The following is a 26,748-nucleotide window of genomic DNA, read 5'->3' on the forward strand; positions in this document are numbered from 1 at the left end:
CATCTGCAATAAGTTAGTGGGCAGAAGACAGAAACCCTTCATGTTTAAAAGCTTAAAAGGCACAAGAAGCTTACGACTGCGTTATCTGTGGTCATCCATAGAATGTCAAATACCATAAACTCAGAGTTTTCTGTTTTAAAATGTGATCCTCCTCAGCTAAATTTTTTTTATACTCTGCTGGTAGAATATCAGTTCTCACAACCCAACATACAATGTATACAATTTGATAGCCTGTCTCAATGAAAGGGGCAGAATGTCGCTTCAGCTGCACGAATGTGTGCTCATATTTTTTTGGTGTAAGCTGAGGAAAATAGGCAATCACCCAGCTGAGGCCCAGAGCTAATCAAGGCTGTGTGGCCTCAAGAAACAATTTATTTGATTGAAAAGCGTTGTTTATAAGAAACAGTATTAGGGCCGCGCGACAACATTTAAAAGCACCCGTGGGTTTGGAGTAATCTTAAAAAGTTTGAATTAAAGTCTGAACAATTCGAAACCCAAAAAATTGAATCCATAACCTTATTATTGCATATGTTGAGTAAATATTATTACATTTACATTAAATACATAGGCCTCTATTTAATTCCTGATCCTTATAAATGTATTTAGTCTATTTATATTATTAGTGCATAACATCCAAACAAAATGCATTCCTTTAGGTGCATCTAAAATGAAGATCAACAAGAACTAGTGTGAGAGTTGATTCCTTGACTTTCTTGTTTAGAAACTCAAACTCAAACTGTCTATACCCCAGGCGAGGTCTTTGGGGATCCATCAGAACTGATTCTCCCTCGTTCCCACTGCAAGGATAAGATGTCCTAATCCATGAGCAAATATTTGCTCATATGCGACTCGGATAAATATTTTTTCAGAACATTGTGAATAGCACAAATCCGATGGAACATGATTTATTTCCAATTCGGATAAAGGCCACTTTCATATGTGGTCCAGACTATAATACATGTGTTTTTGCAATGCTACCTCAGTGTGAAGTTATATCGGAATTGATGCGTCGTTGATGTTACTGTACATTGACATTCTTCACAATTAATATAGTGCTGGCTGGCCTTCTAGTCACTCGGTTTGTATAAACATGAAAAACAGCTGCAATTTTCACACCCAAACAAAGAAATAGGACCTGGGCAATACAAATAAATGTAATATCAAGGCTTGCACTGTTAACAAAGGATGCAGTGGTATGTGGCAAAAAGTAAATCAAGGAAACAACTTTCTTATTTTTTCCTTTTTGTTAAATCATTCTTTTCTAAAAATGTTCTTCCACTTAGTGACCTTTTAAAGGTCACAACTAAGACATGGCATGCAAAAGTAATGGGAGGTGTGCCATCCCAATCAGCTTCCCTAGGTTCTTTTTCTGAATTTAGTCTTGTTTGGGCCGACCAAGCATCTTAACTGACAACCGATGTTGTTCAGGAGGGCTGGTCTGAGCGTTTGGTCCCTGAGGCCATAAATGAGAGCACTTAGACACCTGGGAAATAGATTCAAACACACAAAGATTATATTGTACAAACGCACCAACGTTTTTCTGTCCAATTGTCTTGCAAAGGATGTGAGGATGATAGAATTGAGGGTGAAGGTTAGTATCAGGACCAACTGAAAGAAATGAAGTAAAACAGTTTTTCCTGCCTTTCTGACGGAAGCTTTGTCTGACGAGGCTGACCTGGCAACCAGAGTCACACCAACATAAGAGAATAAAATTGCAAGGCCCCCAAATAAAAACACAAAACCGGAATATGCTTCATCAAAATGTTTAGTCATTGGTGTCAGAAACAGTGCCTCTTTTGAGCAGAAGTCCTTCATTTTCTCATTCAATTCATAGTCCGGTCGCCAAACAACAAGTATTAACACCCGTATGACGATATTGAGAGAACAGACCGTCCACACAGCAGCAATGGCTGCTCCTGTGTTTCTGATGGTGACAAGGTCTGCATATCTCAGAGGAAAGCACACAGCCACATATCTCTCCACGGACATCACTGCCAGAGTAAGAGGAGAGATCGAATCAACGTAAATAGAGAACATGGTAAGCAAACCACAAACAGACATTGTTAGCTTAAGTCTGCTTACAGCCAGTATGTACAATAACAAACTTAATGCAAGATGAGCAGTATCGGCAAAGAGCAGATTATACAACAGAATGTAACGGGATGTCTCACGAAAAACTGGCTTGCTCCTCAAGGTGTACAGGAGAACACAGTTCAAGCATAGAAAAGTACAGCCTAACCCCACAGATAAAGTGGTGAACAAAATATATTCTTGATTTTCTACATATGGCAAACCATTGCTGACATTAGCCCTCAAATGTCCTGCACCGAGCCTTACATCTGGAATAAAAAAGGCCATGAACAACAATGTTACAAATGATAAAAAAAATATGAAAACATTCATATGTTCCCTAAACAGACCAAAATCAACAATATCATGTAAAGAAGCTAAATGGTTTAAATTTGAATGAAAACAAGAAAATCCCATTCATAAAAGTCTAACAGGTTAGAGTCAACTGAACTGGTGCTGCTCCAGCCCTGTGTGGTCTGGTCGTTTGCCGTGCTCATCCTCCCTGTATATAGATTGTCAATTATTTTAGAACATACGTCATCCAGGATGAGTTAATTTTTTTTCTCATGAATATATTCAAGGGGGATGAGTATTATTTAGCAATATAAATTACATTAAATCACTATTTTCTATAAGACTATTCACATGGATTCAGGCAGACAAACAACCCCTACTTAACCTTGAAATTGTAAGCCAAAGTAGACAATTCACATTGAATGGATGGTCGACAAAATGATATGTTATTTGTGGATATTTACAGATCCACAAATATTTTTTTTTTACTTGTGTCTTGAACAATTATTAAAATGTGGATGCAAAATAGCATAGAGCTCTAGATGGCGATATGTGCACCTGTATATAGCGCTCTATCTCCACACCTATTTTAAATGCTCTATCATAGTTTAGTATTACAAATGAACACATGAAAACAAGTGTTATTAGATTATTATTATGTAATTTATGAACAAATTATTTAAACCGAAGAATATTGAAGAATATTGAATAACTTGAGTCCCTCAGAAATATTACAGGATAGAGGACTTGACGTAACGAAATACTCCACTTTCTCTTTCCTCCATTATTACTCTTACTTTAACCCAAATACGTCCATACTCAAGTGCCTCATTTGTTTTAATGGTTATTTACTATTGCGATATCATCGCCTTCTTAATGCATGCTCTGATGCATTGGTTCTCAAAGTGCGGCCCGCAGAAACATTCCTGGCGGCCCGCAATGACATACAGATGTAAGTAAAAAAAAATATATATATATATATATATTAGAGCTGTCAAGCGATTAAAATATTTAATCGTGATTAATCGCATTAATGTCATAGTTAACTCACGATTAATCGCGATCAATCGCAAATTCTTTTTCTATGCTAAATATCCCTTGATTTCTTTGTCCCATAATTCTTCTCATTGTAATTCTCTTATCAACATGGTGAAGTGCATCGGCTTGCCTTGTGCAAATGATTTTTTATTGATAACAACATTGGCATATACTGATCAAAACAGGACGATACAAAAAAAGAGCCTATAGTGCAATTAAACGACTGCTTTGAACTAATGTCATTTGAACATAGCAGTCAGGCTACTGCTTCTTTGTTTTGAGCCAAAGAAAAAAAAAAAAAAAAAATTTAAATAAAAGAATTGCGTTAATCGCGCGATACAAATTTTAACGCCGTTAAAAGTGGTTTGCGTTAACGCCGTTAATAACGCGTTTAACTGACAGCTCTAATATATATATACATTTATTTTATTTTATTATTAGGTCAATATTAATTTAAACAAAATTAAATAAATATAAAGAAAACTTTGAGAACCCCTGCTTTAATGGTTGGTGAAGGATTAAATGAAAATACAAGTTCCGCCTTAAAAAATCCCCACACGTGTTCGGTATTCTCTGCTATACATTATATGACACAACAAAGGGCTCTGTTCACACTGCACACCCTCATTCCCACTCCAAGGATGAACGGTCCTAATCCAGGAAAAAATATGTTTGCTCATGTGAACTCTTTTCTCAGAACAGTGCAAACAGCACAAATCCAGTGGTACTAAATTTATTTCCCATTCTGATTAAGGCGACTTTCATATGTGGTCCTGACTATAATACACCTCTGTGTTTTTGCAATGCTACCTCAGTGTGAACAGTTATATCGGAATTCACGTGTTGTTGGCGTTACTGTACATCGACATTCCTCACAATTAATATAGCGCTGGCTGGTCTTCTAGTCACTCGGTTTATACAAACATGAAAGACAGCTGCGATATTAACACCCAAACAAAGAAATCTGACCTTTGCAATAAAAACAAATTGTGTATCAACGCTTTTAATGTCAACAATGGATAAAGTGGCATGTAGGAAATATGGTAATGGCAATCAAGGAAACAACTTTCTTATTTTTTCTTTTTCGTTAAATCATTCCTTTCCACATTTAGACTTCCACTTGGTGACCTTTTATAGGTCAACACTAAGACATAGCATGCAAAAGTAATGGGAAGTGTGCCATTAAACAAGTGTTAATTTGCAAATTTACTGTTCAGACAATACTATTGTGGCTGTGCTAATGTGTTGTGTATGTTCGTGGTACCCATTTCAGCTCACTAATGTGGAGGAATCAAGAACACTCAAATCGATAAATTTTCCATCTAGTGGGTCATTCATGAGCGCACTGTGCAGAGTTTTGAAAGCAACCAGTGATGTATCAATTAAACTGTTAAAACTACAGGCCTTTCTTCTAAATCAGTCATGGAAAACTAGAACATTGCAAGTTTACATCCAAATTAAGGATCAACAACAACCAAGGAGAAAGGAGACTCTTAACTTTCTTGTTGCTTAGAAGCAACCAGTCAAACTTGTGGGATGCTAATACCCAAGGAAGTACAAAATGTCATCAGGGATCCATCAGGGCCGATGGGCTTCTGTACACTCTCTGCAGGGAGGTAATGATTTATGTTTCTGCTGTGTAAACCATTCCCCTGCTAACTCATTAGGAAACATTAAATATTAAAATGCTTACCAATCAGTTCATAAAGTTTTTAGTAAATATGTGTTGCATTATAGTTTTTTGCATTGAGGGGAAAAGGATTTAGATGTTGTGTGTTACCCCTGGCCACACTACCAGAGGGAGGCACAGGGAACAAAGTACCATTGTCAATAGACATGTTTACAGTTTATTAACTTTGATGAATTACATAGATTTGTGTGCACATTTTGCCAATGACAGAATGGTGAATTGTAAAAGTTTATAAATATATGAATGGGCATGAGCTACCAAAGATCTGAAATTCTACCAAAACAAATTTACTTTGACAAACGGAGACTAACTTTCTGATCCATCTGCAATAAGTTAGTGGGCAGAAGACAGAAACCCTTCATGTTTAAAAGCTTAAAAGGCACAAGAAGCTTACGACTGCGTTATATGTGGTCATCCATAGAATGTCAAATACTATAAACTCAGAGTTTTCTGTTTTAAAATGTGATCCTCCTCAGCTAAATTTTTTTTATACTCTGCTGGTAGAATATCAGTTCTCACAACCCAACATACAATGTATACAATTTGATAGCCTGTCTCAATGAAAGGGGCAGAATGTCGCTTCAGCTGCACGAATGTGTGCTCATATTTTTTTGGTGTAAGCTGAGGAAAATAGGCAATCACCCAGCTGAGGCCCAGAGCTAATCAAGGCTGTGTGGCCTCAAGAAACAATTTATTTGATTGAAAAGCGTTGTTTATAAGAAACAGTATTGGGGCCGCGCGACAACATTTAAAAGCGCCCGTGGGTTTGGAGTAATCTTAAAAAGTTTGAATTAAAGTCTGAACAATTCGAAACCCAAAAAATTGAATCCATAACCTTATTATTGCATATGTTGAGTAAATATTATTACATTTACATTAAATACATAGGCCTCTATTTAATTCCTGATCCTTATAAATGTATTTAGTCTATTTATATTATTAGTGCATAACATCCAAACAAAATGCATTCCTTTAGGTGCATCTAAAATGAAGATCAACAAGAACTAGTGTGAGAGTTGATTCCTTGACTTTCTTGTTTAGAAACTCAAACTCAAACTGTCTATACCCCAGGCGAGGTCTTTGGGGATCCATCAGAACTGATTCTCCCTCTGCTGGGAGGTAAGGGTGCGAGTTCATGCTGTGTAACCCAGTCCCCTGCTTACTCATTTGAACACATTAAATATTAAAATGCTCAGCGATCAGTTAATAAAGGTCTTGAGTAAATATTTACAGGTTGAATATGTTTTTGTTATTTAGGGAATGAATGTAAATATCTACCCAACAGACACCAAATTAAATGTGTTTTCTTTAACAAAGTTTTAAAAAGCAGATGGTAGGTTTGAAGTAGGAACAAGTTAAACCACCATTAATGGTATAAAAACGACCATGAAATAATAGGAAACAATTACATTTTATTTATTAAATGTAAAATTACGAACCAGACTTTTTATACAATCACACAGCAGGCTTTGCAATACTAAATATTGTATTGAGTTTTGTTGTGCCAAAAGACTTGTAGAAATGTATTGTTGTGTTCATTTACTGTATTACCAAGACTACTACCACTCTCCGGACAAAATGGTCATAGAAAGGACATTCCACTTGCTCAAAACATTGTTTCCCAAATGAACACAAAACAATGAAATATTAGTTTAATGTATTCACAACCATTTTCATCTCATAATTTCTTCATTGCCAGCTCCAACACGTCAAAATTAATTCAGATTGGACCTTTAAAAATGTATTAGCATGCACAGAGTATAAAGCAATGCTTAAATTGATCAGTAATTATCAATGATTTAAGTCACCCCAGCTAATCTTTCAGACAGTAGATAGGTTCTCCTTTATTACCATAAGTCAAACTTCTAATAGAACCAACTCAACTCGACAAAAGAAGATGCAAATCTTGGCCTTTTCCCATCATAAGCCTACAGCGGAAAGGTGATTACAATAATGTTATTAGGCTTGCTTTCAGACCATTCTTGATTGAATGGATTAAACATGTATTTGTAACAAATAGATTAGCTTTTGATGGCGAACTTTCAAAAGGTACATGTTGATTTATTTTCAGGAAGATGTTGTTTGTGTTAGACCAAAAAAAAAGAAATCCATCCACACACAAAAATGCAATACATTAAAATTGACTCACACCTTTGGAGTAAATTCAGACAAAATATCATGTGCGTGTTTACTAAAGCTCCCACATGCCAATAAAACAATTCATAATATTGATGTGATCAAAGATTTGTGAACTGACATATTTGAACCCTGCATTGTGAGTCCCAGACCTGCTTTTGCACGTGGCGATCTCATCCTGTCAACAGACTGACGACACACTTTGGGGGGTGGAGTCAATCATGAATGATGAAATGATGGATGGAGGTTTGATCTAAATATTTCAGGACAATTTATAAAATAAACATTCTCCTCTTCACTCAGCAGTCCTCAGAAGTTGATCACTTCTATAACCCAAACATTTTGTGTAAACTTGTTTTGTTGTTATATAAGTACTATTTTTTGCCTTTTTTGTATTAGTGGGATTATTACAATACAATTTAGTTTTTTCAATGTACTGGTTTTCCTGCATTATGGGTTTCTTTCGTGGTTCTTCCTCTGAGCATGATGTAAGAGGTCTATAACCACTATCTGAATTTCTGCTTTTCATAATTACATGAAAAGTAAGAACCCGTCCAAATATCTTGATCATGGACATTATGTCCCTGTGTGTGCTTTTCTGTTTATGTGTCTTAACGTTATATTTGTATATATAGTGTCACTCTGCTTTCAGATGGGAACTTCCTACATTCTGACTTGAGAGAAGGCCATGCCGAATGACTTCCAACTACAACAGAACTCTTCTACATCCAACGGGAGCACAGAGAATAAGGCAGGAGTTAATGTTGTCGTTTCTTTCATCCCATGCGTCATCTTCCTCTACATAAACTGTGTGATGCTGTACACACTGAGAAGCAAGCCTGTGTTCCGTGAGACCTCCCGTTACCTCCTGCTCTACAACCTCCTATTGGCTGAAACCTTACAGATGGCATTGGCTCAGATGATGTTTCTAATCGCTGTTGGCATGGTGTTAATGACACGCTTAGTGTGCCTTCTAGTTTTTATACCGACCATAATTACCACCGTCATATCACCGTTCAACCTGGCACTGATGTCTTTGGATACATATGTAGCTGTATGTTTCCCTCTGAGGCACGCCAGCATCGTCACGGTCCCCACCACATACGGGGCCATCGCCCTGATGTGGGCCATCAGCCTTGCTAACATGTTGGTCAGAGTTATCATGTTAAAGTTTCTTGATGCCAGACCCTTTGGTCAGTTCATGAGCATGCTCTGCACTGAGACCAATATATTCCAGTTGAAAATATTCTCTGAGTTTGAGAGCGGTTTTGTGTGTGCTCAGTTTGTGTCGGTGGGCCTGATAATTATCCTTTCCTACGTGGGAGTGATGGTGGCGGCCAAGGCCGCCTCTATTGACAAAGTGTCAGCCAATAAGGCTTCAAAGACAGTCCTGTTGCACATGATTCAGATGGGCCTGAGTCTGTCATCTACCTTTGTAAACATGATATTGACAGGCCTCCATGGGAAAGTAGATGTGATCACTTTCAGGCATCTTCGGTTTTCTCTGTTTGTTTGCCTCATCAACCTCCCCAGGTGTCTTAGTTGTCTGATTTACGGCTTGAGGGATAATATGATCAGACCAATCTTAATACGACACCTCAGATTAGGAATTAATTTTAAAATTTACAATTTTCACACTCACGATGTTAATCGATAAGCAATCTTTCACCTTCAAGTAATTTGCTGAATTATGTTTCAGAATACAACATCAAATGTATACTATCACTTATTCAATTCTCTAGGTAATATTTTTCTGTTTTAAAAGAGTTTAAAAAATATTAATTTTGAATAACCGATATAGCTTCACTTTTCCATATTCTAGCAACCTTATTTTAGCATGTATGCATCTGACATGTACAGCCTAAGGCCTATACTTCAGTAAAATGTATTCCCGTTTTTTATATATATATTAAGTCTATATTGAGTCTAAAATTAAGATGAACAAGAATCTGTGTGAAAGTAGATTTAAACTTTCTTGTTTAGAAACTCCAACTCAAACCTTGTATACCCAAGGCGGTACAGAATGTTTTTCAAAACAGATGAGCTTTTTTATCCTCTGCTGGGAGGTAAGGGTGTGAGTTCAGGCTATGTAACCCAGTCCCCTGATAAGTCGTTTGAAAACATTAAATGTTAAATTGCTCACCAATCAGTTAATAAAGGTCTTGAGTAAATATTTACAGGTTGAATATGTTTTTGTTATTGAGAGAATGGATGAAAATGTCTACCAGACAAACAACTAAATAAAAGTGTTTAAGTAGTACAACAAAGTTTTAAAAAGAACATGGTAGGTTTGAAGTAGGAACAAGTAAAACCACCACTAATGGTATGAAAAGGACCATCATATATTAAGACACATTTGCATTTCATTTATACAATGTAAAATTACAAACCAAACTTTTTATTCAATCACAGTAGGTTTGTAATTTAAAAGATTGTATTCACCAGATTCCATTGTAGCGAAAAAAGGAATCCATTAATTTTTTTATATTGTCGTAGCAAACAAATCTATTGTTGTGTTTGTTAACTATATTACCAAGTCTGCTATATATTTTGACCACTCCTGGGACAAAAAGGTCCTAAAAGACCCTGATACCTCCATGAACCTCATCCCCAGTCCTGATCATACATAGATTGCTAATGGCCATAACACACACAGAGATAATGCATTCCATTTGCTCACAACACAGGCGAGAGTCAAAGGAACCACAAACTGAGTTTAAAATATAGGCTTGATTCTCAAATGAACACACGAGAAGGAAATATTAGTGTATTGTTTTCTCAGCAGGTTTAATCTCATACGTTTTTAATTTCCAGCTCCACCTTGGTAAGCACGATATTGACAGGCCTCCATGGGAAAGTAGATGTGAACACTTTCAGGAATCTTCGGTTTTCTCTGTTTGTTTGCCTCATCAACCTCCCCAGGTGTCTTAGTTGTCTGATTTACGGCTTGAGGGATCAAATTATCAGACCGATCTTAATACGACACCTCAGATTAGGAATTAATTGCGAAATATTCAAGTTTTACACTCAATATATAAATCAATAAGCGACCTTTCACCTGCTAACAGTAACCTTCATTATGTTACGGAACACAACAGACAATTTAGACTATAATACACTTAATACATTTTCTGCAAATTTCTCGGTTTTAAAGGTGTTAAATATCGAAAATAATTTAAAGGTGCCATGACATGCTATTTTATGGATGCTGTAATATAGGTATTAGTGGGCCACTAACACAGTATTCAAAGACGTTCCCGAAATTCAGCCGTGGTGCAGAGTTACAGCAACTCCAAGCCAGTCGCACATTGATCTTCTCCCAAATGCGCTGTTTTGGTGTCTGTAGCTATAATGCAAATGAGGAGGAGCGAGGCGGGTCAAGGAGGAGGGTGGGGGTGTGGCCCTCAGCAGCTTGCAGCTACGGTACCATGCATTCTGTTTACAGTGGATGTATCGCAATGGTGAGGCGCACACAGCTTTTAGCCGTGTTCTGTAAATATTCTAGAACACACGTGAGTCCTGGAGCTCTATATCTAAATAATATCATATATATAGATATCTATATCATATAATATATATTATCACGGCCAAAAGCTGTGTGAGCCGATATTATGAATCTCAAACGACCGCGTTGGGTTCTCCGTTCCTGGTTCTTCCACGTCCACATCAATCTGAAGTAGACTGAACCGCGACATGGAGGAGAAAGGGATTGTTGCCGGGCAGCGCTTAGGCACCTCCGCCTCCTGCAGCGCCGAGGCGGTGGTCCCTCGGCAGCGGTCCCTCGGCAGCGGGAAGCGGGGCTCAAGCGGGAGCGGGATTTGCGGCCAGCAATCCCTTTCTCCTCCATGTCGTGGTTCATGTTCTTGAGGGAGTCAAAGCCAAAGTTCCTTTCCCCCAATTCATTCTCAACCATGGCTGAGATAACCCCCACTACGAGTCTCGTTGTAGAAATACCAGAGATGAAGGTCCGACGTGTTATGCGCCATAACACCAAAAGCAGAACGGTTATCCAAATAACAAGGAAGTGTACAACACTTGCGTTACAGTCCTGGAGCTCTATATCTAAATAATATCATATAATACATAGATATCTATATCATATAATACATATTATCACGGCCAAAAGCTGTGTGCGCCTCCAGACGATATTATGAATCACAAACGACTTCGTCGGGACGTCTCTGGTTCTTTCACTTTCACATCAATCTGAAGTAGACTGAACCGCGCGCTTCCTGCTGCCGGCTGCCCGCTACCAGGCGGTGGTGCTTCGCGGCGACGGTGCCTCGCGGCAACCGGCGGCTTGTCGCAGTTCATGTACTTCAGGGAGTCAAAGCCAAAGTTCCTTTCCCCCAATTCCTTCTCAACCATGGCCGAGATAACCCCCACTACAGTCTCGTTGTGGAAATACAAGAGACGTCAAAGAACCGACAAGAAACACTTGCATTACAGTGTGTATTCCCACACACACACACACACACACATGTGGCGCTCGCACGGTTGTGTCTCAGGGTGCACTCACACTAGGCCATCTGGCCGTGGCCGTGGCCGTTTTCACACCTAACCGTGCTCAAATCTGCCAGTGTGAGTGTGGCCAGTCTGGCCAGGCCAGGCCAATTTGGCCACTTGGGAGAGGTGTGCTGCTACAGTACGGGCCGCTACGGTACAGATGCTAATGAGCCGACACGCGCACACGCACGGCTACGCAACCTGAGCTGGATGACGTATAGTCCATGCGACGACCACGGACATAATAAAGGCGACGAGCCTTCTTTCCCATTAAACGGTAAACATTTATCCAAATAAGCAACTGACTCAGCAAAGTGCGAACTGTTTTCTCTGTGTTGTTGTCCATTGTTGTTAGAACTCTGACTGGCGGCAGACTTTATTATGGTCCATGCAGCGGACGCTTGGTGATGACGTGTTACTTACGACATGATGACGTATGTACATGAGCCTACCCTGGCCAGGCCACAGTTGCGACGGCCAACGGCCACGGCCAGGGCCAGATGGCCTAGTGTGAGTGCAGGCCAGAGAACAATGGGGCCATTTGAGCACGGTTAGGTGTGAAAACGGCCAACGGCCACGGCCAGATGGCCTAGTGTGAGTGCACCCTCATTGGCGGGCCAAATTCTCTGGGCGGGCCAGGGAATTCAAAATCAGCGCGCTTGAGCCTCCGTTTTTTCAAAGGCGAGCAGAAAACCTAGTGCTCGTTTTACACCGAACGCAAGTTTTAGCCAGTGGGGGACCAGAGGCAGGCTAGGGGAACTCATATTTATGTTAGAAAACCTCATAAAGTGAGATTTTCATGCCATGGCACCTTTTAAGTAACTACTTTAACTTCACTTCTCCATATTCCAGCAACTCAAACCAAATCTCAGAATACATCAACGTCATTCTTGGATGAATGCATCTGACAGGAAGAGCAAGTACATAGGCCTTTACTTCAGCAAAATGTATTCCTGTTTCTTATAGAATATTTTAGTCTATTTGTATTTTGTGTGGTAGACAAGTGCATACACTATTGCATCCAAACAAAGTATATTCCTTAAAATCAACAAGAACCATGTGAAAGTATATTCTTAAAATGTTTGATGAGAAACTGCATCTCAAACTTTTATACCCAAGGCGTTAGAGCTTCTTCGCCGAGGTAAGGCTGCATGTTCATGTTGTGTAACCCAGTCCCCTTCTAAGTCGTTTTGAACATATAGAATGTTACAATGCTTGCCTATCAGTAAATAAAGGTATTGAGTTAATATTTGCATGTTGAACATGTGTTTTTGTTATTGAGGGAATGGATGTAAATGTCTACTAGACAGACAACAGACAACCAAATTAAATGTGTTTCCTTCAATTATCACAAAAACGTTTTAATGCAACGGCCGATGGAAGGAGATGTAGGTGTGTAGTAGGAACAAGTTACCACTAATGGAATAAAAAGGACCATGATATGTTTAGAAACATTAACATTTAATTAATTACATTAAAAATTAAAAGCCAAACTTTTTTTCCAATGAAAGTAGGCTATTCAAATATTGAAATTGCAAATATGCAATTTCAAATATTGCATTCACAAGTTTTCATTCTAACAAAACACTGATACATTTATTTTTATATATTGTCGGAATATAATAATCTATTGATGTGTTGGTTCACTATATAACCAAGGCTGCTATGTGTTTTGACCACTTCTGTCAAAAATGGTCCTGAAAGGCCCTGGTTCCTCCATGAACCTCATCCCCAGTCCTCAACATACATAGAACGCTGAATGGCCATAACAAACACAGCTAATGCATTCCATTTGTTCAAAACATAGGCGAGAGTCAATGGCACCACAAACTGAGTTCAAAATATGGGATTGATGTCATGATTCTCAAATTAAGACAAGACATGAAATAGTAGTTTAATGTGAACAGTTTTATCGCATAATTTGTTCATGTCCAGCTCCAACACGTTAATGTAAATTCAGTTTGGACCTTTTAAAATGTATTAGCATGCACACAGTATAAAGCAATGCTTCCATTAACCAGAAATTATCAATGTTTTTAAGTCACCATAGCTAATCTGTTAAGGTTACAGAACGAGAGGGCCCAAACGCTTGACACAGAGGAGCTGAGACGGGGTGGAAGGGAAGGTGGGTTTATTGGGCAAGGAATAACGACAAGCCGGGACTAGGCAAGCGGTGGTCAGGCAGGCGATGGTTCGGTAACAGGTAGGCAGTCAGGCAGGGATTCGGCAAAAGGTAGTCAGGGAGACGAACGGAGAACTACAGACGGAGGAAAAAGGGTTACTGGAGGACAGGGAAAACGGGCTAGACTTATGCCGCGTTTCCACTGCAGGGTGCGGAACGGATCGGATCGCAAAGGGTGCGGTAGGGAGGGGGCGGTATAGCCCAGGGACCTGTACCACGAAGCTCGCTTAGAGGGTTAGCGAGGTATGTTGAGCTCCAAGCCTGGGTTAGTTGTACCACGAAAGTTTATCTATTTTAGCGTCGCTGTATCACCATGGTGACTTATGCTCGCAACCAAACCTGGTCGGGAGCAGTTTTTCGGCTTCCCCTTGCCCCTTTTGCTTTATCTTTGTCTTTGTCTTAACCCTAGCACTTGCAAGTGTAAGGGCCAAGGGCTGAGATCTTTCCCCTATGAAATGAGACGCCACTCGGTTTCGGGTACGTCATCATTCATCGTCGCCAGCTGGCTTCCCCGTCACCAGAGCGCCGAAACGCCAATAAAAGCCAGAGAAGAAGAGCGATATATATATATATATATCTAGATGCTGCCGCCATCGTTGAAGAGTTGAGGGTGTGTGGTGAAACGGATCAGTGTGTCCACGGTTCGGTTCAGATAACCGTTTTGGGCCTCGGTTTCGGATACGGTTCGGATTAGGATCATGTCCGTGATAGTAAAAAGGCGGACTTTTCTTTGACGGAGGGATTGGGGGAGAAACACAAAAATGAATGAGACCCACAGGCTATTTGCAATGTGTTAATTGACTGCAATCAGACAACTTGCAAGGCTTTTTTGTGCAATAAATGTTCCCCTAAATGCATTTGAAAACATGGTGCACTGAGTGTAACATGTAAGGGATAACGGCCGACGAGGCTTAGAACTCTGGCGACGAGCGCAACGAAGTTTAAAGCCCAGTTTGTTTTGAACGCTGACAGGCTGAAGGGAGGGGCGGGAAAAGTCTCATTGGCTCGGGCAGCACTGGAGAGAATGCATTCCGCTGGGTCCTAAACACCCTTTTGTATCGGACGTAGGCTACAGTAGGCAAAGTACGCTACATAAGGCAATGCCTTCATGAAACCGAAATCCGCGGATCTCCAGAATGCTCCGAACTGTGGTAAACGAACCGAACGGATTCGGATACAATTCGAATCCGCTGCAGGCCCTGTAGCATCTAGCTGGCAAGCTACCATATAAGCCAATGGAGTGGTGGTATAGTGGTATACGCGCTAATTGTATCCTAAAACTACCGTTTGAAAGCTTCAGTTAAGACCTACAATACTATGCATCGTTCGTGTAGCACATTTCAGATCAAACCGAGTCATTATAAACATATAAAAAGTTGTGTAGATAGCTGTAAAATATTCCTCGCTTCAAGCAGCCATGTTTTTTTGAAAAATCCCGGTTTCGCTATGTGCTCTGGGATAGCCCTTGGAGGAGCAAGTGAGCTCTCAAATCATCTTAAAAATAAGGGGTACATAGCACTCAATCTTATCCCTTAATCTTGATCAAATTGGGTATTGAGACACCACTAGCTCTCACATGAACGCGCAACTTCAAGGGTAAGGGGGAAGATAAGGGGTAAGGGGAAGTATTGAGATTGGGCCTTAGTCTAGCCGGAGATCGGCTACTTAAATCGGCGTGCGCAGCTTCCTAGCCCCTCCTCTGACAATGGCGTCACCATTTATGGGTGTTCCCGTGGACCCCGTCGCACTTCTCGTACAGGCGTCTCTCCAGAGACAAGGGTTTTACGGGACAGAACCGATCCCTTGGCATTGTCTGACGATATTCAGATTTCAGACTTTATTGTCATTGTGCAAACAACGAAATTGGGGTTCTACATGAGAGATACAGATTCTCATCAGAGGGTGTTCGTTATTTGATCGTCCTTTTGGACCTTATGTAGACAATGATTACTGTTGCGCATTGTGTCTCAGTGACAGAGTGCTAGAGTGGTGGTAGCGCGTCAGTCTTGAATTTCTGCGCGGGGGGTTCGACTCCCAAGTGACGCGAATTTATGTGAAGCTTAAAAAGTCCTAATTCTCATGCATATGGAATACTTATTCACTAAAGCTTATGGAATTATATTTTTGTGCTTATTTCGAACTTGAACCCATATTTTCAAGGCCGTGCTGGCAACACATCATATATGGGGGTAAAATGCATGATGATAGACCGGCGAATTTGAACCCCGGTCGCTGGCGTTCGGGTCTTATACTAATCCACTACGCTACAGCCGCTACCTCTCAGCGGTCGAAAACATGCGATACATTTCTTAAATAGGGTGTATTTAAAGTGAATTCCCTAAATGATAGAATAAGGCAGGATGCACGTTGCTTATGCATTTTTAAATCATCATCATTCTATTTGGATTAATGGCGAACAATTCTGCATTTGGCAGTTATTTTACAGACAATATGCAGAATCTTTTCACTTATACTCATATAGACTGCTTGATCTATCGTAAAGGTGAGAAAAATGACGCAAAAAACGCCCATTTCACGTGAACGCGCACTGAACCTAAAGCGGAAAACCTGGTTCTACTAATTGAATCTAAAGTGAGCTTCGTGGTACCATTTAACTCTGATTGCGAGTTGCGGCTCTGTCGAGCCAGGTTTTCCCAAGAAAGCCTGGGTATGTTCAGCGAGCTTCGTGGTATAGGGCACAGCTCAGTTCCGAGGTCGCGTTTCCACTGCCGACAGTACCCTTGGTGGTAGGCCGGATGTCGATCGCCGCGGCAGCTACGTAAACATCGTAAACAACGTCTTCCTCCCCAAGAATGCAGACGAACGTCTCCACCTCCTTGTTCGCCCAAGCAAGCTTTTTACGCTACATAATTGTAAAGAATAATACCTCGAGGCTACTGTTTGTTTGTTTTTATCCCCGCGTCACCCGGAAGTGACGATTCTGTCGACCAATCAACGGAGGGGGGGTGTAGCTAGAATTTCACGGGACCCTTTCAGGCGTCTGGTCTCGTTTTGGGTACCGCAACGGAGGAGTCCCGAGAATGGGGCCGGAACGGGTACGGCAAAGTCCGGGTCACGCCCACTTTTGGCGGTGGAAACGCGACCCGACCCGCACCTTTGCGATCCGATCCGTTCCGCACCCTGCAGTGGAAACGCGCCATAAGGATAACACTGGTAGGACCGACACTAACTGAGTAGTGGTAAACGACGAACTAGTGCCGGCTGATTGGAGATCCCTGGCTGAAGTAGGGAACGGTGATTGTAGATTGCAGACAGGTGTGTAGAAGGAGTGAGGACCAGTGGCGCCAAGCGGCCACTAGATGGGGGTGTTGGACCGTGTGGCAGGACGTGGCGTAAGATAATCATTCAAACAGTAGATAGGTTCTCCATGCGTCAAACTCCAAATAGAACCAACTGAACTCAACAAAGAAAATGCAAATCTTGGCCTTTTCCCATCATAAGCCTAAAGTGGAAAGATGATTACAATAATATTATGCTTGCTCTCAGACCATGCTTGACAGCAGAATTAAATATTTCTTGGTCACTAACAGATAAGCTGTTGATGGCAAACCTTTAAAAGATACACGGTTACTTTTTTAAAGGAAAATTATATTGTGGGGTCAGACCAAAAACATTCATCCACAATCATCGACATACAGTCAAACATGAGCAAAAAATAAATCGTCTCAGAGCTTTGCAGTAAATGCAGAGCAAATATCAAGCACATTTTCTTTACTAAAACTACCACATGGCAATTAAAAAAGTGATTGATATTGATTTGATCAAAGATTTGTGAACTGACAACTCTTAACCCCTGTATTTTGAGTCACCTGACATCCTGTCAAGAGACCGATGACACATTTGTTTTTGTGGCACTGTTATTTCATGAGCACATAGTTTCTGGGGGGGTGGGGGTCATTAATGATGGATGAAATATTGTATGAAGAGGTGTTCTAAATATTTCAGGACAATTTATAAAAGAGACATTCTCCTCTTCACCAAGCAGTCCTTAGGATTTTATCTGAAGTTGACCCAAACACTGGGATTGTTTTGTTGTAGCCTTTCTGGAATTCTGGTATTCCAGCATTAAGTGGTTGTTTATTGGACCTTCCTCTGAACATGATGTAAGGTGAATAAGTGCTTTTCACAAATAAATTAAAAATGAAGAATCATTCCGAAATTATTGATCATGGATGTTATGGACCTGTATATGTTTGTCTAAGCATAATCTTTGTACATAATGTCTTTCTGCTTTCAGATGGGAACTCCCTACAATCTGACTTGAGAGAAGACCATGCAGAACGAATTCCAACTGCAACAGAACTCTTCTCCCTCTGACGGGAAGGAGGAGGACATGGCGGGAGTTTGGGTCGTCTTTTCTATTGTACCATGCGTCATCTTCCTCTACATAAACTGTGTGATGCTGTACACAATGAGAAGCAAGCCTGTGTTCCGTGAGACCTCCCGTTACCTCCTGCTCTACAACCTCCTATTGGCTGAAACCTTACAGATGATATTGGCTCAGATGATGTCTCTACTAAACATTGGCATGGTGTTCATGACACGCTTAATGTGCCTACTAGTCCTTATACCGACGATAATTACCACCATCACATCGCCGTTCAGCCTGGCCGTGATGTCGTTGGAGAGATATGTGGCCGTGTGTTTCCCTCTGAGGTACGCCAGCATCGTCACTGTCCCCACCACATATGGGGCCATAGCCATGGTGTGGGCCATCAGCTACGCCAACATGTTGATCAGAGTTATCATGTTAATGACTCTTGATTCAAGACCCTTTGGTCAGTTCATGGACATTCCCTGCGGTAAAAACCCCATATTCCAGTTGAAAATATTCTCTGAGTTTGAGAGTGGTTTTGTCTGTGCTGAGTTTGTGTCGGTGGGCCTGATAATTATCCTTTCCTACGTGGGAGTGATGGTGGCGGCCAAGGCCGCCTCCACTGACAAATTGTCAGCCAATAAGGCTTCCAAGACAGTCCTGTTGCACATGATTCAGCTGGGCCTGAGTCTGTCGTCTTCCTTGGTAAGCACGATACTGACAGGCCTCCATGGGAAAGTAGATGTGATCACTTTCAGGCATCTTCGGTTTTTTCTGTTCGTTTGCCTCATCATCCTCCCCAGGTGTCTTAGTTGTCTGATTTACGGCTTGAGGGATCAAATTATCAGACCGATCTTAATACGACACCTCAGACTAGGAATTAAAATGCTAAATATCCAAGTTATCCACCCAAGATATTAATCAATAAGCGACCCTTCACCTGAGTCAGTGGTATGTGCTCATTATACCACTGTGAAGGGGGTCACCGGCCCTCCGCTGCGCGTGGGGGCCGGACAACGCCCCTTAACAGTGGTATAATGAGCACATACCACAGCCTGTCGTGATCTATTGCTTAACTATAATACACTTAATAAATTCTCTGCACATTTTTTCGGTTTTAAGGTGTTAAATGAAGAAAGTAATTTAAAGTAACTACTTTTGCTTCACTTCTCCATATTCCAGCAACTCAAACAAAACTCAGAATACACTAACCTTATTCTTGTATGAATGCATCTGACAGGAACCAAGTACATAGGCCTTTACTTCAGTAAAAAGTATTCCTATTTCTTATAGAATATTTTAGTATATTTGTATTTTTTTGGTAAGCAAGTGCATATACAATTGCATCCAAACAAAATACATTCCTTAAGGTGCTTCTTAAATTAAGATCAACAAGAACCATGTGAAAGTACATTCTTGAAATGTTGATTAGAAACTGCATCTCAAACTTTTATACCCAAGGCGTTAGAGCTTCTTCACACTCTGCTGGGAGGTAAGGCTGCATGTTCATGTTGTGTAACCTAGTCCCCTTCTAAGTAGTTTTGAACATAGAATGTTACAATGCTTGCCTATCAGTAAATAAAGGTCTTGAGTTAATATTTACATGTTGAACATGTGTTTTTGTTATTGAGGGAATGGATGTAAATGTCTACTAGACAGACAACAGACAACCAAATGAAATGTGTTTCCTTTAAGTATCACAAAAAAGTTTTACCACAACGGCCAATGGAAGGAGATGGAGGTGTGTAGTAGGAACAAGTTAACCACTAATGGTAGATAAAGGAGCATGAGATGTTTAGAAATATTTACATTTAATTAATTACATTAAAAATTAAATGCAAAACTTTTTATACAATCAAAGCGGGCTTTGCAATTTAAAATATTGCCTTTAAAGGATTTCATTGTACCAAAACACTTATAGTTATTTTTTTATATTGTCGGAATATAGAAATCTATCGTTGTGTTTGTTTACTATATTACTAAGGCTGCTATGTATCTTGACTACTTCTGGGAAAGATGGCCCTAACTGTCCCTGATACCACCATGAACCTCATCCAAAGTCCTGATCATACATAGAACGCTGAATGTGTCACGGTTAGCGGGTGGCAGGCAGGCAGGTAGGACCCAATCGCAGACAGTTCAGGTAAAAGGATAATTTATTAACTCAAAAGGCAAGGAACACGGGTGACGCAGGGAACACAGGTAGGACACACTCAGCACAAACTAAAATGATCAGACAAGGAGCAAAGGAAAGACAAGGGCTTAAATAGGCCTACCAAACACACACAGGGCACGCAACGAGTAACAGCTGAAACACATTAGGGGAGGGAGCAGTAATCACACAGGAGGGAAACCTGACATGGGGAGAAACAAGACTGATACCAAAGTAAAACATGTAACACACCAAAACAAGACAAGGAAACCGACAGACCATGACAGAATGGCCATAACACACACAGCTAATGAATTCCATTTGTTCACAACATAGGCGAGAGTCAATGGCACCACAAACTGAGTTCAAAATATGGGATCGATGTCATGAATCTCAAATTAAGACAAGACATGAAATAGTACTTTAACGTCAAAAGTTTTATCTAGTATTTTTTCATTTCCAGCTCCGTCACATCAAAAATAAATTCAGATTGGAACTTTTCAAATGTATTAGCGTGCACACAGTATGAAGCAATGCTTCCATTAAGCAGAAATTATGAATGCATCAAGTCACCCCAGCTCATCTTTCAAACAGTAGATAGGTTCTTCTTTATTACCATGCGTCAAACTTCAAATAGAACCAACTGAACAGGACAAAAAAAGACGCAAATCTTTGCCTTTTCCCATCATATGCCTATGATGGAAAGATTATTAATTGATTACAATAATGTTATTATGCTTGCTCTCAGACCATGCTTGATAGCAGAATTATGTTTTTCTTTGTCACAAACAGATAAGCCTTTGGTGGAGAACCTTTAAAGATACATGGTTGCTTATTCAAAGGAACATTTTATTTGTGTTGGGATTAGACTAAAAACATTTATCCAGATACAAACATGACGAAAAAAAATGTAATCGTCCCAGTAGTAAATGCATAGCAAATACCAAGCACGTTTATACAAAAACTACCACATGGCAATTAAAAAGTGAATGATATTGATTTTATCAAAGATTTGTGAACGGACAACTTTAACCACTGCATTTTGAGTCACCTGCTATCCTGTCAAGAGACAGATGAATTTTATTTTTTGTTGCACTGTTATTTCATAAGCAGGGACATTCTGGTGGGTGGGGCTCCAGTCCTTAATGATGTATGAATTGATGTATGAAGAGGTGTTCTAAGTATTTCAGTACAATTTATAAAAGAGCTTCACTCAGGAGTCCTCAGGAGTTTAACCAGAAGTTCACTCAAACTCGTAGATTGTTTTGTTGTAGCCTTTTTTGTATTCTGGTAATTCTGCATTATGGGTTTGTTTAGTTGACTTTCCTCCGAACATGATGCAAGGTGAATAAGTGCTTTTCACGATTACATAAAAAAAAAAGAATAATTTCAAATACATTGATCAAGGATGTTATGTCCCTGTGTGTTTGTCCAAACGTAATCTTTGTATATAATGTCATTCTGCTTTCAGATACATTCTGACTTGAGAGAAGGCCATGCAGAACCAATTCCAACTGCCACAGAACTCTTCTCCCTCTGAAGGGAACGGAGAGTACCTGGAGGGATATCGGGTTGTCTTCTCTATCGTCCCATGCGTCATCTTCCTCTACATAAACTGTGTGATGCTGTACACACTGAGAAGCAAGCCTGTGTTCCGTGAGACCTCCCGTTACCTCCTGCTCTACAACCTCCTATTGGCTGAAACCTTGCAGATGATATTGGCTCAGATGATGTCTCTACTAAACGTTGGCATGGTGTTCATGACACGCTTAATGTGCCTACTAGTCCTTATACCGGCCATAATTACCACTATCACATCGCCGTTCAGCCTGGCCGTGATGTCGTTGGAGAGATATGTGGCCGTGTGTTTCCCTCTGAGGTACGCCAGCATCGTCACGGTCCCCACCACATATGGGGCCATAGCCGTGGTGTGGGCCATCAGCTACGCCAACATGTTGATCAGAGTTATCATGTTAATGACTCTTGATTCCAGACCCTTTGGTCAGTTCATGGGCGTTCCCTGCGGTAAAAACCCCATATTCCAGTTGAAAATATTCTCTGAGTTTGAGAGTGGTTTTGTCTGTGCTGAGTTTGTGTCGGTGGGCCTGATAATTATCTTTTCCTACGTGGGAGTGATGGTGGCGGCCAAGGCCGCCTCCACTGACAAATTGTCAGCCAATAAGGCTTCCAAGACAGTCCTGTTGCACATGATTCAGCTGGGCCTGAGTCTGTCGTCTTCCTTGGTAAGCACGATACTGACAGGCCTCCATGGGAAAGTAGATGTGATCACATTCAGGCATCTTCGGTTTTCTCTGTTCGTTTGCTTCATCATCCTCCCCAGGTGTCTTAGTTGTCTGATTTACGGCTTGAGGGATCAAATTATCAGGCCGATCTTAATACGACACCTCAGACAAGGAATTAAAATGCTAAATATCCAAGTTATCCACTCAAGATATTAATCAATGAGCGACCCTTCACCTGCTAACAATGAACTTAATTATGCTACGGAACACAACATAAAATGTAAACTATGATACACTTAATAAATTCTCTGCACATTTTTTCGGTTTTAAGGTGTTAAATAAAGAAAGTAATTTAAAGTAATTACTTTTGCTTCACTTCTCCATATTCCAGCAACTCAAAACAAAACTCAGAATACACTAACCTTATTCTTGTATGAATGCATCTGACAGGAAGCAAGTACATAGGCCTTTACTTCAGTAAAAAGTATTCCTGTTTCTTATAGAATATTTTAGTATATTTGTATTTTTTTGGTAGTCAAGTGCATATACAATTGCATCCAAACAAAATAAATTCCTTAAGGTGCTTCTTAAATTAAGATCAACAAGAACCATGTGAAAGTACATTCTTGAAATGTTTGATTAGAAACTGCATCTCAAACTTTTATAACCAAGGCGTTAGAGCTTCTTCACCCTCTGCTGGGAGGTAAGGCTGCATGTTCATGTTGTGCAACCCAGTCCCCTTCTAAGTCGTTTTGAACATATAGAATGTTACAATGCTTGCCTATCAGTAAATAAAGGTCTTGAGTTAATATTTACTTGTTGAACATGTGTTTTTGTTATTGAGGGAATGGATGTAAATGTCTACTAGACAGACAACAGACAACCAAATGAAATGTGTTTCCTTTTAGTATCACAAAAAGGTTTTAATGGAAGGAGATGGAGGTGTGTAGTAGGAATAAGTTAAACCATCACTAATGGTATATAAAGGAGCATGAGATGTTGAGAAACATTAACAATTAATTATTTACATTCAAAATTAAAAGCATAACTTTTTATTCAATCAAAGTAGACTTTGCAATTTAAAATATTGCATTCAGAGGTGTTTCTACCAAAACACTTGTGCATTTATTTTTTTATATTGTCGGAATATAGAAATCTATTGCTGTGTTTGCATATTATATTAACAAGGCTGCTATGTATCTTGACCACTTATGGGAAAATGGTGCGAAATGTTGTTGATACCTCCATGAACCTCATCCCAAGTCCTGATCATACATAGAACGCTGAATGGCCGTAACACACACAGCTAATGAATTCCATTTGTTCACAACATAGACGAGAGTCAAAGGCACCACAAACTGAGTTTAAAACATGGAATCGATTTCATGATTCTCAAATGAACACAAGACAATGATATATTCGTGTATTGTTTTCTCAGCAGGTTTAATCTCATACGTAATTCATGTCCAGCTCCAACACGTCGAAATCCATTCAGATCTGACATTTTATATTTAATTAGCAAAGTTACTGTATAGAACAGTGCTTCCATTAACCAGATATTATCAATGCTTTTTAAGCAACCGCAGCTAATCTTTCCAACAGTAGATAAGTCCTACCTTATTACCATGTGTTGAACTCAAAACAGAACCAACTGATCTCAACAAAGAAGATCCATATCTTGGCCTTTTCCCATCATTAGCCTAAAGCTGAAAGATGATTACAATCATGTTAATACGCTTACTTTCACATTATGCTTGATAGCAGTATTAACCATTTCTTTGTCACCAACAGATTTGCTGTTGATTGAAAACCTTCATGAGATGAATTGGGACTTTCTGTCAGGAAAATGTCATGTTGGGGTTAGACTGTAGGGTAAGACCAAAAACATTCATCCACCTACGCCCATGAAGGCATACATGAGTTAAACAATGATTTCACTCAAATTGTCTCACACCTTTGGCATAAATTCAGCACAAATATCAAGCATGTGTTTACTAATGCTCCCACATGGCAATTAGAAGTAAAATATATTGATGTGGTCGAAGATTTGTGAACTGACAAATTGTAACCCTGCATTGTTGGTCCCAGATCTGCTTTTGCATGTGGTGAACTCATCCTGTCAACAGACTGACGACACACTTGTTTTTTTGTGGCACTGTTCTTTCGTGAGCAGGTGGAGGATGGTGGGGTGTGGTCAATTGTGAATGATGAAATGATGGATGAAGAATTGATCTAAATAATTCCAGACAATATATAAAAGAGACGTTCTCCTCTTCAGTCCTCAGAAGTTGAATCCTTCTATCACCCAAACTCCAAACTATCATTTTGTTAAACTTGTTTGGTTGCCTTTTCTGTATTAGTTGGATTATTACAGAACAATTTGTCTTTTTTCAATGTACTGGTATTCCCGCATTATGGGTTTCTTTAGCGTTTGTTCCTCTGAACATGATGAAAGAGGAGGTTAATAACCACTCTCTGAATTTCTGCTTTATACAATTACTTGAAAAGTAAGAACCCTTCCAAATATCCTGATCATGGACATTATGTCCCTGTGTGTGCTTGTCTATTTGAGTGTCTAAACGGTATATTTGTATAGTGTCCCTTTGCTTTCAGATGGGAACTCCCAACATTCTGAATTCAGATAGGGCCATGCCGAACGACTTCCAACTACAGCAGAACTCTTCTACCACCAACGGGAACAGAGAGAATAAGGCGGGAGTTAATGTTGTCGTTTCTTTCATCCCATGCGTCATCTTCCTCTACATAAACTGTGTGATGCTGTACACACTGAGAAGCAAGCCTGTGTTCCGCGAGACCTCCCGTTACCTCCTGCTCAACAACCTCCTATTGGCTGAAACCTTACAGATGATATTGGCTCAGATGATGTTTCTACTCGCTGTAGGCCTCGTGTTCATGACACGCTTAGTGTGCCTTCTAGTCCTTTTACCGGCCATAATTACCACTGTCACATCGCCGTTCAGCCTGGCCGTGATGTCGTTGGAGAGATATGTGGCCGTGTGTTTCCCTCTGAGGTACGCCTGCATCGTCACGATCCCCACCACATATGGGGCCATAGCCGTGGTGTGGGTCATCAGCATTGCCAACATGTTGATCAGAGTTATCATGTTAACGGCTCTTGATGCCAGACCCTTTGGTCAGTTCATGGGCATTATCTGCGCTAAGAGCACCCTATTCCAGTTGAAAATATTCTCTGAGTTTGAGATTGGTTTTGTCTGTGCTGAGTTTGTGTCAGTGGGCCTGATAATTATCCTTTCCTACGTGGGAGTGATGGTGGCGGCCAAGGCCGCCTCCACTGACAAATTGTCAGCCAATAAGGCTTCCAAGACAGTCCTGTTGCACATGATTCAGCTGAGCCTGAGTCTGTCATCTACCTTGGTAAACACGATACTGACAGGCCTCCATGGGAAAGTAGATGTGATCACTTTCAGGCATCTTCGGTTTTCTCTGTTCGTTTGCCTCATCAACCTCCCCAGGTGTCTTAGTTGTCTGATTTACGGCTTGAGGGATCAAATTATCAGACCGATCTTAATACGACACCTCCGATTAGGAATTAATTGCGAAATATTCAAGTTTTACACTCAATATATAAATCAATAAGCAACCTTTCACCTGCTAACAGTAACCTTCGTTATGTTACGGAACACAACATAAAATGTAGACTATAATACACTTAATAGATTTTCTGCAAATCTTTCGCTTTTAAAGGTGTAAAATAAAGAAAATAATTAAAAGTTACAACTTTAACTTTACTTCTCCATATTCCAGCAACTCAAACCAAAACTCAGAATACACTAACCTTATTCTTTTATTCTGTATTCTATGTATTCTATACATAGGCCCATTATATCTCTGTATTCTATGCATCTGACAGGAAGAGCAAGTACATAGGCCTTTACTTCAGTAAAATGTATTCCTGTTTCTTATAGAATATTTTAGTATATTTGTATTTTTTTGGTAGGCAAGTGCATGTACAATTGCATCCAAACAAAAAACATTCCTCAAGGTGCTTCTTAAATTAAGATCAACAAGAACCATGTGAAAGTACATTCTTGAAATGTTTGATTAGAAACTGCATCTCAA

General features: G+C 40.0%; 5 protein-coding genes across 6 annotated transcripts; 4 read left to right on the plus strand and 1 right to left on the minus strand.

Annotated features, from left to right (window-relative positions):
- Positions 1–1,060: 1,060 nt before the first annotated feature.
- Positions 1,061–2,358, minus strand: LOC132461416 (odorant receptor 131-2-like). The gene has a single exon (XM_060056504.1). The coding sequence runs from the start codon at positions 2,356–2,358 to the stop codon at positions 1,357–1,359; it is 1,002 nt and encodes a 333-aa protein (XP_059912487.1). The 3' UTR covers positions 1,061–1,356.
- A 4,998-nt stretch (positions 2,359–7,356) lies between these two features.
- LOC132461027 (odorant receptor 131-2-like) lies at positions 7,357–9,381 on the plus strand. Of its 2 annotated transcripts, none has more exons than XM_060056079.1 (2): positions 7,357–7,770; positions 7,864–9,381. In XM_060056079.1, the coding sequence occupies exon 2, from the start codon at positions 7,917–7,919 to the stop codon at positions 8,883–8,885; it is 969 nt and encodes a 322-aa protein (XP_059912062.1). In that variant the 5' UTR covers positions 7,357–7,770; positions 7,864–7,916; the 3' UTR covers positions 8,886–9,381. The 2 variants fall into 2 exon arrangements, with proteins under 2 accessions (XP_059912062.1, XP_059912063.1); XM_060056080.1 differs by having other exon boundaries at positions 7,357–7,716.
- Positions 9,382–18,210: 8,829 nt separating this feature from the next.
- On the plus strand, positions 18,211–19,179 carry LOC132461418 (odorant receptor 131-2-like). Its single transcript, XM_060056505.1, has one exon. The coding sequence runs from the start codon at positions 18,211–18,213 to the stop codon at positions 19,171–19,173; it is 963 nt and encodes a 320-aa protein (XP_059912488.1). The 3' UTR covers positions 19,174–19,179.
- Positions 19,180–21,683: 2,504 nt separating this feature from the next.
- LOC132461029 (odorant receptor 131-2-like) lies at positions 21,684–23,099 on the plus strand. The gene has a single exon (XM_060056082.1). It carries the CDS (start codon positions 21,901–21,903, stop codon positions 22,861–22,863), a length of 963 nt encoding a protein of 320 aa, XP_059912065.1. The 5' UTR covers positions 21,684–21,900; the 3' UTR covers positions 22,864–23,099.
- A 2,180-nt stretch (positions 23,100–25,279) lies between these two features.
- LOC132461028 (odorant receptor 131-2-like) lies at positions 25,280–26,309 on the plus strand. The gene has a single exon (XM_060056081.1). The coding sequence runs from the start codon at positions 25,297–25,299 to the stop codon at positions 26,263–26,265; it is 969 nt and encodes a 322-aa protein (XP_059912064.1). The 5' UTR covers positions 25,280–25,296; the 3' UTR covers positions 26,266–26,309.
- The last annotated feature ends 439 nt before the right edge of the window (positions 26,310–26,748 follow it).

The sequence above is a fragment of the Gadus macrocephalus genome, chromosome 7 (assembly GCF_031168955.1).
Source record: "Gadus macrocephalus chromosome 7, ASM3116895v1".
In the NCBI taxonomy this organism is placed as follows: domain Eukaryota; kingdom Metazoa; phylum Chordata; class Actinopteri; order Gadiformes; family Gadidae; genus Gadus; species Gadus macrocephalus.

Coding starts and splice junctions, on each gene's coding strand:
- LOC132461027 (XM_060056079.1), top strand. CDS start 7,917: ATGCCGAATGACTTCCAACTACAACAGAACTCTTCTACATCCAACGGG.
- LOC132461416 (XM_060056504.1), bottom strand. CDS start 2,358: ATGGCCTTTTTTATTCCAGATGTAAGGCTCGGTGCAGGACATTTGAGG.
- LOC132461418 (XM_060056505.1), top strand. CDS start 18,211: ATGCAGAACGAATTCCAACTGCAACAGAACTCTTCTCCCTCTGACGGG.
- LOC132461029 (XM_060056082.1), top strand. CDS start 21,901: ATGCAGAACCAATTCCAACTGCCACAGAACTCTTCTCCCTCTGAAGGG.
- LOC132461028 (XM_060056081.1), top strand. CDS start 25,297: ATGCCGAACGACTTCCAACTACAGCAGAACTCTTCTACCACCAACGGG.